Consider the following 11,677-nt stretch of genomic DNA (forward strand, 5'->3'; position numbering starts at 1 on the left):
AATTATAAAAATTAAAAACAAAATTCAATAAAAATATCAAGATCAATGATTATGTTTTTTCACGAAACCAAATTTTCTATACTATGTTATTTTAAAAAATTTACATGTTTGGTTAATTTTCAGAATAGGATAACAAGTTTTGAGGAAAAAAAAATAATTAACCCAAGAGCTTGATGTACCTGATTCTGTTTTTTCAAGCAGAATGTACCATTTTTTCCTGAAAAATTTACATGCTTGGTTAATTTTCAGATTAAGATAACATGTTTTTAAGAAAAAATAATTAATATGAAAGCCTGACGCACCTGACTTTGTTTTGGTTAATTTTCTGAAAATTCAAAGTTCAGTACATCAAACTCTAAAGTTAATTATTTTTCTCGAAAAACTTGGTAATTATATTTTGAAAGCTAACCAAACATGTAAATTTCGATAATAAAATGATGCATTTTTTTTTTTGTAAAAAATCCAACTCAATATCATCGAGTCATTTAAGGAGTGTTTTTGTCTTTTTTGTTTTTGGAGATATTGACATCAACGGACCAGGAACAGATGAAATGTTTTAATGAATTTTTAGGACTTTGCCTAATTGTTTGAGCCTCATGGCCATTATTCCCAAATTCCCCAAAATCTTATGTTATTTATATTTAATTTTCAAAAGATTTTTGATAAATAAATTCTAGTCAAATTAAAAACCAAATGACCTTGGGCCAATGAAAACATTTAAAAAAATTATTAATATATTTTTTCATTTAAAAATGTAAGGTAGTTTTAATTAAATTTTATCTATATTTAAATTAATATTATTTTTATATTAATTCTTATTTAATTCAATATTTTATTTAAAATAAATATAAAATAATTTATTTATTATAGATAATTAAAAAAATAAAACAATTACATATTAAAATATTAAAAATATATTATATTTTAATATTTTATTTTTTTAAAAAAATGTAGTATTACATTCTTGAACCAGCGCATAAAATATCAGGAATTTATTGAAGAATATTTTGTTTTGCTGATCTTCCCTGCGTGAAGATAATAAAAAATTGTCCAGGTCCATCCCCCCCTCCCCATTACGGCATTACCCACTTGTCCGCTTCAAGAGTGGTCATAAGGTCATTCATTGAATTCGACAACTGATTGGATTAGGGCTAGGGCTTGTTTCCCCTTTTCCTTTTCCTGCGACATTCCATGACGCATTCTTCGTGCTGCTTAGAATTAGAGACCATTTTCAAGCACTGTCACTGCACTTTCTTTAGACTCTCTTGTCACCATTTTTGATTTGGTCACTGTTGCACCTAGTGTTTACCGTACAAACATCTGTGGCATCGACTTGCAGATTTTACCGATCGAGTCTCAGTGATTTGTTTTATTTTGCCATTCTTGATGGACTTACCCCACTCTCAATCCAACTTGTCTCTTGGGGTTTCTTCTCATGCTTCGACGTCTCACCGAGTCCGGATGGCTGACGACTCAATTTCGCTCCAGCTCGACTCGAGCTTCCGTGATCCTATGCACCCGGTTCCTCCGGTTCCGCTTCAATTGTTGGAGCCGCACTCGGAGAATCAGAGAGCAGAGAATGGGAATTTGGGGGTAGAATCTGATGAAGACGATGATAGAGAAGTAGAGGAATTTCGAATTCTTGGTCACTCAATGTGCTTGAAGAGGCGAAGAGATAGCGAATCATCATCGTCTTCTTCAAATTCCAAGAGGATTTCGGTCGAACCAGATCTTGAGACGCGGAGAGCTGCTGTCCGATCATGGGGTAACCAACCCCTACAAGTGGCGGATCCTGATATCTATGCGATAATGGAGAAGGAGAAGCAAAGACAGTATAAAGGGATTGAGTTGATAGCTTCTGAAAATTTTGTGTGTCAGGCTGTGATGGAAGCTCTTGGAAGCCACTTGACGAACAAATACTCCGAGGGAATGCCGGGGGCGCGGTATTATGGAGGGAATCAATATATTGACGAAATTGAAACGCTCTGTTGTGAACGTGCCTTGGCCGCATTTCAACTCGACCCCGAAAGTTGGGGTGTCAATGTCCAACCTTATTCATGTACCTCGGCTAATTTTGCTGTATACACGGGACTGCTGTTGCCTGGTGATCGTATCATGGGGCTGGATACACCATCTGGAGGAAATACTAGTCATGGGTACTACACTCCAAGTGGGAAGAAAGTTTCGGGGGCGTCGATATTCTTTGAGAGCTTGCCGTACAAGGTGAACCCACAAACGGGATATATTGATTTTGATAAGCTTGAGGAAAGGGCACTTGATTTTCGTCCGAAGATTCTAATTTGTGGTGGCAGCTCTTATCCTCGAGAATGGGATTATGCTAGGTTTAGGCATATTGCTGACAAATGTGGAGCTATTTTAATGTGTGATATGGCTCAGATAAGTGGGCTAATTGCAGCCAAGGTGCGAAATAACTTCTCCTGCGTAGATAGTTATAGAAATTTTGCAGTGCATTGCATATGGTTGCCTACCATGTGAAATTTCTTGTTATGTTTAAACTTGCGAGTAAATGACATTTGCAATACTTGTCTTCATTTTACGCTGTTCCTGCTCCTTTATATTGTTATTTTGTTTAAGTGTCTCTTAGCTTTTAAACTTAATATCAGCGTCTATTTGAATTAGATTTCGCCAACTGATAATTGCGGATGGGGCTGGTTTGAGTCAATTATCATCTCTTGCATCATTAGATAGTAATTGATGCACTTGAGTCATCTTTGGACTAATTTTCTGTTTCATTGGTTTTGTTGTCTTTCCAGGAATGTGCGAATCCTTTTGATTGTTGTGATGTTGTTACTTCAACGACTCACAAAAGCCTTCGTGGTCCTAGGGGAGGCATAATTTTTTATAGAAAAGGTACCAAACCAAGGAGGAGAGGGAGCCAGGGACATGACAGTGATCAATATGACTTTGAGGACAAGATAAATTTTTCTGTCTTTCCATCATTACAAGGGGGACCACACAATAACCATATTGCAGCTCTAGCTATAGCTTTAAAACAAGTGGCTGCACCTGAGTATAAGGCATACATGCAACAGGTGAAGAAGAATGCCCAAGCTCTAGCATCTGCTTTATTCAGGAGAAATTGTCGTCTTGTGACTGGGGGTACTGACAACCATCTATTACTTTGGGATTTGAGGCCTCTGGGCTTGACAGGTATTGTATAATTGGTACATGCATCTTTAGATGGCCTTTTCAAAAGGCTTATTTCTTTGTGTAATGATATGAACAAGTTCTTTAGACTCCTCTCTTGGGTAATTTGTCTGCACTTGGCTTCAGTTATGTTTTAGTTCACTGTTAGGGTCGGATTCTACCATAGCACAAATCTTAATGTAATGCATTTTTGGCATATGATTTTATGCTGAAGCTGTTTTAAAGCTATGTATTTGATGTTTAGTTTTTGAATTTTATGCTGGTTGTGGGTTTGCATGAAGGTTTTATTTAGTTCACTTGTTGATACATATTCTTTGATGTTGCACTTCTTTATGAAAATTAGTATATTCGCATATAGACAGTTTTCTAAAAACTGCATATCTTCAAATGGTCTTTCCTTCAGCTTGAAGGTAGAAGGAGCCTGCAGTAGGTGCTTAATTTTGCTCTGCCTATTGTATCCATACCTTCTGCGATTGCTATCCACAAGCCGAATGTTGATCTGTATTTGAACTTTGAAGTAACTGTGATGTATCACGTTTTCTGCCTTCTGCTAATTTTTTTGGGGTTATAAAGGAAGTACAAGGACTTAAGAGTTGGAAATGGGGAAAGGAGCGAGTAAGGGATGAAACCTAGGTACATTAGGACCCTTCCTTGAACCATGGTTATCTGGCCTTTTGTTGCATATATTAATGGGATCAACCATTTTGAATAGATCCCTGGTTGGCATTGTATGTTACAAAATGGCTTACATTTAATTGAATTCTGGTGACCATGACCCTAATCTGTCTTCATTTTATCTAAAAATGTATCGTGCCAGGAGTATTGTTTTTGGAGCTTTAGTAATTCTTCCTACATGTACAATACATTCATTTTCTGGAAAGTTATATAATATTCAGGGATGTCAAGAATCAAAAACATGAGTTGACTTGTGGTGCTGAATCCCTAAAAGGCAGAGGCAGTGAGGTGGATTGAGTGCCTAACTGAACTGAAATGACCATTTTAAAAAAAGAATGAACAAATTCTTAAGCAATTGGTGTAGCCATTGATAATCAAAAAAATATAATAATTCAATGCAAATTAACTCATGAATTTAATCACGATGTTAAAAAAAAATATAGGTGGAGGGGCTGAAGGGCATATTTCCTGATGTGAAATGGAATTTGAGATTTGGAGTGAAAATTAAACTGGAATATACATTAGGGTGGAGTTTGAGTTTGTAATAGAGAACGGATAGTCACATTGGCTATATGAGGATTGAGGAACTAATTCGTTTTGTGACATCAAACTGAATGGGGGCCTTGAAAGTTCACATAAGTTATCAAATCAGTGTTGGTAGTAATTACAATGCAGAATCTGGCATAAAGTTGACTAGAAAAACGATAGAACCTTGTCTGTTTTGTCTGAAATCTGAAAAGAGGGTGAAAAGCTTTGTAAGACTTGTAATGCCTGCAGAAACACATGAAAGAGTCTGTCAGCTGCATCTGTCTTGCTATCTCTCTTTAACAGGCATGTCATATTTTTTCCCCTCAGCTGTGGAAGACTCACGCGGTCATGCTTCAAGATTATTTGATGCTACATCTATCATGTTAACTGATAACACTGTTATTTGATGCTACATCTATCATGTTAACTGATGCCTGATTCCAACCGTGACAAAGACTTAGGATCCCTGAACATTAGTTGCGTTTGGCTTCATATGTCAATGTGTTATTGGACTTTCATAAGCTAGTTTATTGTTTAACCACTTTGTTGCTTGTGTCATTTGATATGTTTCTGCTTTAGTTGGACAGCTACAGGAATTATGATTGTTCTGTGTTTGTAAATCCTGACAAGCGCTAAGTTTCTTTTACTTCTGTTCACAGGAAAATACTATGAGAAGATCTGTGAGGCATGTCATATTACTTTGAACAAAATTTTTGTTTTTGATGACAATGGTACCATTACTCCTGGAGGTGTACGGATTGGTATGTGATAATCTAAGATGTCTAATTGTGCTTGCATATTTGATGAATTCTACATTCTGATGACTGCTTCCAATGTGGTGTTTCTCAGGTACCCCTGCCATGACATCAAGAGGGTGTCTGGAGGCTGATTTCGAGACAATGGCTGAATTTCTTTTTAGAGCTGCACAAATTGCAAACATACTGCAGAGAGAGCATGGGAAGATGCAGGCTGTGTTGAAGCATCTTGAGGGTAATAAGGATATCATAGAGCTCCGTTCCCGGGTTGAATCATTTGCAACTCAATTTGCAATGCCAGGTTTCGACAATTGAACAAGATTACTATAGTAATAGGCCTTTGTTGATAGTTTCTGCTTCATTGGCTTTTTCCTGTGCTTGATTGTTGCAAAAGCAAGCCTGCTGATCTGCATATGGCCTTTGGAGCTTTGCACCCTCATGTCAACAGTACTGAAAGCATAGTGTTGTACTGTTGTTGAGGTTGTTTTTGTTCACAATATATTTTGCTACACTGAGACATTGCTTGCATGCTAATTGCAGCATTGTAGCCACTATAGAGTTTGGGACTGGGTTAATAGGTATTTGATCAATCCGCGTGATTACGGGTATTTGATCAATCCACATGGTGCAAGAATTCTTTTTTGGTGAGCCTGCTTAGCAGAATTAAATTCTTATGGTAAGGTTAGATGCCTTTGCCTGTATGATGCTGAAAGCATAATTTAACCATATATACCATGCCTTGTTCATATAAGTTTTTAAATACATGCACAATTTTTTGTGTACAGCTTGTTCTAGACTGAATCGTTGTTGTTATTGGTGTTATTTTATTATTATTATTATTATTTTATTAATATCAAAAAGCAAGGTTTGCTGTCATCGCTCAAGTGAAGCCTAATATATTAAGTGCTTCTTAGTTCATGTGCTTAGTTCGAGTGACCTGGAAAGTTTGTTGAAATAATTTGAAAGAAATTCTTATATGCTACTTTAATACTATATTAAATGAAGTTAATAATGGCCATTCTTTCGGCAAATATGTGCTAGTCTAGATTGAGGTGATTATATGCATAGTTTCCTTCAAATTTTTAATTGCCTTGTTGAGGAAAGAACATTAAATTTGTTAAAGGTTAAATAGGAAAACATCATGGGAAGTGAAGAGCTTATCTTTCTGTTTACCATCCAAATCTTGTTGTATGGTGGGAATGTGTCAAAGGTCACAGGATTGTAGGTAATTTATTCAGTTTAGTTTTGGCATCAATTAAATTGTGATTGATGCATGCTGGAAAGGTTATACAATGGGATAAATTTGGAAGTGGCAGAAATAACATCAAGTGGCTTAATCATAATGGGCTTATGGTAGGTTCGAAAATGAAAATCACTATTCGAGCGGGTAATGTTATTTATTTAAATAAAGTTCTTTCTAAATAACTTTTAGACACGAGATGGTCAAATAATTTGCAGCTGATTTTGTCTAGACTGCTAATGCTCGAAGAAATTAGAATCCTGGAGCTGTACCTGTTTACAGGTGTTAATTGTAGCCTTCCAGGAGGCTTTGTAGGTTTATTTGTCCAGAAATGATGGATGCTATTAGATTATCTAATGAATAGCTCCCTTGACTCGTTGCAGCGTAGGCTGTGATGGCGATATGGTGACAGTAGGATCGTTGCCACTTTGTCATCACAAGAAATTATCGCAGCAACAAGATTTGTAACCTGATTCCTCAATGGAAATGGAGGGGAAAAAAGTAATATTCTCTCTGTTTAAAAATATGAAATGTATTTAATTAAATTTTATTTTTAATAAAATAATTATTTACTTTTTAACTAATTTTATTTTTTTATATTTATTTTTATTAAACACCTTACAATAAATATAAAGTTATTATTAATAGGGATACTTTTAAAAAAATAATAATTACACTTTGAAAAATTAAAAATGTCTTACATTTTTTAACATTTAACTTTTCAAAAAAAGTTTTGCATTTTTGAACGAGGGGAGTATTATACAGTGAAGTATCTATCTATTTTGTACTATTTTTTCCAAAAAAAAAAAAGAAAAAATATACTCTGTTCATTCAAAAATGTAATACATTTTTAATTGAATCTCACATTTCAATAAAGTAGTTACTTACTTTTAAATTAATTCTATCTTTTCATATTTACTTTTATTAAACACTCTATAATAAATATAAAGTCACTATTAATAGGGTATTTTTTTAAAAAGTATGATGATTACATTTCAAGAGATTAAAAATACCTTATATTTTTGAATATTTAATTTTTTAAAAAATGCCTCACATTTTTTTTTTTAATGGAGGGAGTAACAATTGTCACTTCTGTTTATTTCATTCTTTTCCTCTATTTTTATGCTCTAATTGAACAATATGAGAAAACTCGAGCTATATGCTTAACTGAGAGATCTCGTAGCTCTCAAAGCTGGACCAGGTCTACTCTGGCCTCCATGATGCCAAGATGCAAGCTGTACCAAGTAAAATTTAGAGTAATCGATTATGATTCTTTGCACTCAATGCATGTAGCATGAGTAGGGGCCGTATCTAATATCTTCATGCTGTGAAAAGAAACTCTTAACTCATGCCCATGAATGTGCTTGTTAGCTCGTCAAGTGTGCTCATCATCTCAATGTTAATATTGTGTTTTACTGATACTCCTTTGAATTTGTAGGACGTTATTGAATCTGGACAAGTAGAGTGTTTTCATCTTTTGCATGGGTTTTTATAGCCTTTCCATTATTAGGGAGAAGAAAGTAACTTTACCCTAATATCATGCTGACATAGCAAGAGTTGAAAAAAAAAAACTAATAATAATATTAATAACATTTAGATTCTTGATAAAATTTTTCTAAAATTAAGTTATTTAAGAGTCTAATTATAAATGAAACATTAAAATTTTAGTTTATAATTAAAATATTTATTTATAATTATTTGAATTAATATTTACATTTCATTTATTTGAAAATTTTGTGACGAATTAACTATAATTATTTTTTTATTTTGGAACTTTACTGTATCATGCAAGGAAATAAAAAGAGTGCTTACCGGAATTAATTCAAGTCAGGGCTTCTTTCTCTCTCTCTCTCTCTGTCTCTGAACCTTGTCTTATCAGCACGTTCATGCCCATTATTGTTTGACAGCAGGGATGAATATAATTGGGCATTTCACATCAGTACATTACATAAAGGGCGCCATTTGGCCATTTCAAGAGTACGATAGTTTCTGGTTTGAGGCAAAAGTTTCTTATGATTCTTTGATTTCTTTCTTCGCTTCATTTTTCTTTCTGGATTCTAAGTTCCAACCCTACTGTAGCACCATGCTGACAAAGACGGCCATTTCAGAATGCATAATGTTGTTTCTTCTGTACTGTAATGTAATGTCAGCTTCTACATCAATAATGGAGAGATGCTACCAAGGAATTAATGCTCTGTCTACACACTTCTGCTCTGTTTTGTCAATCTTATTCTCATTTGCTCTTTGATTTCTGTTTGTTATTCGAAATGAACCCAAACGTGGAAAACTTACTCTGATCAAAGGAGCATTGATTTAGTTCTATGTTCGGTCTGAAATACAAAATGCAAAATGTCTATTTAGAGAAAGGACGCTTATCAGCTTACCATTCTGAGTTTTAAGAATGTCCAAACGACATTAATATTTCATAACGAAGATAGATGTGTTGCTAATATAATAGTTATAAAATTAATTATAAAATATAATTAGCCTCAAATTTTGTGTAATATATGACAAAATGCATTTTAGTGAAAAACTGGCCAAAAGGGTTATATGTTGGTAACAATCTTGATTTTTAGAACTTTACAATAAATGCCCAAAGCTATTATATTTATGCAAATAGCTGTCTTGTTAATTTTTCATGTTTTGCTAATATTTTTTTGCCTCTATTTTACTGCTATAATATTATACTCTCTCTGTTTAAAAACATAAGGTATTTTTAATAGAATTTTACCCTTCAATAAAGTACTCACCTATTTTTAAATTAACTCTATTTTTTATATTTACTCCTATTAAATACTATATGATAAATATAAAGTTATTCATTAATAGGGACACTTTTTTTTTAAAACATAATTATATCTCAAAAAAATAAAAATATAAATTAAAAATATTTTATATTTTTAAATGAAGGGAGTATAACGTAGCATGAGGTGTATTTGCATATATACACAGTGGCAGGTCTTTTGCTTAGAAAAATTAAATTTAAGGAAATATTTCATCAATGACATGTTCTCCTTAATGAAATAATGGGATAATTGAAAGTATGGAGATTATTTGCGTAAACTAAAAAGTTTTGGGAGTTCTTTCTTGCAATTTCAAAAGTTAAAGAGATTATTTATATATGAACTAAAAAAAAAGTTTTATATAATCTGACCTTCAAAATAAATCTTAGAAAAGGTGTTTTTGTGTGAATGTCTTGTAAGTCAACTGGCCTATCCTTCAACGCAACCCTATCAAGTTGGTGAAAACAAAAAATAAATAAATAAACCAACATGAGTTACATTTAGTGAAAGTTTATTTTTACCCTTTTGAATATAGTTTCATGACGAAGCTTCATTTTCTTGAGATAATTAAAAAGCAAACACGAACTAAATCATTGTAACAAATCCCTCTAAAGTGTGATGCAACTGGTTAAGTTGGTATTTCATTCATTTCAGTTTTCACCATATAATTGTCTAGTTGGCTACAAGTCATGTATAATGCCATTTTTCCAAATTTTTATCATTATCTTTTTCTTTTTAATTTTTTCATTAGGAAGAATTTCAACCAAATTCGAGAAAGTGATTTAATAATTAGTATGTCTTAAAAAAATTTAAAACTTTAGTTCAGTCTAAGAGGACTGAAATGAAAATAATTTTAATGATAAAAAATTAAAATATCCTTTACTTATTAATTTTTGTTTGAGATACATAATCATTAACTATTAATTTTTTTATTTCATTAAGTAGCAACATCAATTGTTAGTTTATTAACTTTATATATTAATTTACTAATATCAGTTATAAATTACTTCTAAAGGTAATAGTTGATATTAATAAATTAATAAATAAAGTTAATAAATTAATAATTGATATTGCTGTTTGTCTGATAAATTGATTGAACAACTGATATTTAAATTGTAAACCCCTTTTTCAATCTTTTTACTTTGCCAATGAAAAATGTGCTTGTTACTTATGAGGTACTTCCTCTAATTTTTATTATATGATATTTTCAATCGTTTTATATATATTAAAAAAATTTAATTTTTTTATATTATAATAAAGTGAGATACACTTTTATTTTTATCTTTAATTTTAATAAAATAATTATATTAAATACATTTACGTTAATTAAAAAAAGATACAATTAAAAAAGTAATTTAATTATTATAAAATATTTTATATTTTAAATTAAAAATTATTTTTAAAAAATGTCTTATCAGTGAAAGCATGAAGCATTATTTTTTTTTTCCTTGGTGAGTTGATGTCAATCATCACAAAAAAGAATGGCTCCTTTTCTAAAAAAATTCCTTTTTTTTTAAATATCTTCACCTTTTAAATATGAAATTGAGTTTTAAGGAGTATTTATTTGATTGAAGACTTGAACAACAATCACCAGCAAAAAATTTGCAAATTATGAAGTCAAGTTAAAATATTTAATTTTATTTTTTTCAAATAATTTAAAACTGTAATATAAATATTTTAAAGTGTAACTCTCTAATTTTATTTATAAAATACTCTTAATAAATCGCACGAATTAAGAAATGTGATTAAAATTAGTTAAAAGTTTTGATTTTTTTTAAAAAAACCTTTGAATCATAAAATTACACGTACCACTTAAATAACTGATTAGATATATGAATAGTTTTGAAAATAATCTGTAAATTTCTAAGTTTTATAAAGTAGTATCTTATATTAGCAACCAAGTAAAAATTTTAAAGTGTCTTAAAAGATGAATTAATTTCTCCTACTTGAAAAAAAATGATATCTGCCTACACGCGCGAGCGCACGATCTAGCCACGTCGGACAGTACTGACACCTTTCAACAACAGGTTAGACCTGTGATCTGATTTATGTTTGCCGTACTAATTTAGTTTTTTCTCCCTTGGAGTTTTCAAGTCACAAGGGCCTCATTTAAAGACTTAAAGTCAAATTATCATCAATATAATCATTTTGCCACTTCGTTTTTTTTGCAGGTAATGATTCAAAACACGCAGCAACTAAAAATATTTTTTAAAAAAAAAACAACAAGTGATATTATAATAGAAAATTATGTAATTGCACATATTTTTTTACAACTGTTTAATGCATAAAAAATTTTCTTGTTTATTAAATATTTTCTCTTATAATTAAAATGTTAATCTTAACAATGAAAATGTTTAATTTTTCTGTTGGCCAAAAAAATGTTTAATTTTTCTGAAAAGGGAAACACTGCTCAAGTATGGATTTTGTTTGTATTAATTACCATTACAATTATGACTAGAGATTATTATTTTCAAAGGGTTGGTTTTTTAGTATAAAGAGTAAATCTCGTCGAAAATAGAATTTATCTA

The 11,677-nt window shown here is 31.7% G+C and overlaps 1 protein-coding gene across 1 annotated transcript; it reads left to right on the forward strand.

The window, feature by feature from the left end:
• The first annotated feature begins 1,101 nt into the window (after positions 1-1,101).
• On the forward strand, positions 1,102-5,886 carry LOC129285832 (serine hydroxymethyltransferase 6-like). The gene is made up of 4 exons (XM_054921756.1): positions 1,102-2,421; positions 2,775-3,171; positions 5,031-5,132; positions 5,221-5,886. The coding sequence occupies exons 1-4, from the start codon at positions 1,387-1,389 to the stop codon at positions 5,439-5,441; spliced, it is 1,755 nt and encodes a 584-aa protein (XP_054777731.1). The 5' UTR covers positions 1,102-1,386; the 3' UTR covers positions 5,442-5,886.
• Positions 5,887-11,677: the final 5,791 nt, after the last annotated feature.

Source organism: Prosopis cineraria, unplaced genomic scaffold (genome assembly GCF_029017545.1).
Source record: "Prosopis cineraria cultivar Desert tree isolate PC_DT_omini unplaced genomic scaffold, ASM2901754v1 PC11, whole genome shotgun sequence".
Classification (NCBI taxonomy): domain Eukaryota; kingdom Viridiplantae; phylum Streptophyta; class Magnoliopsida; order Fabales; family Fabaceae; genus Prosopis; species Prosopis cineraria.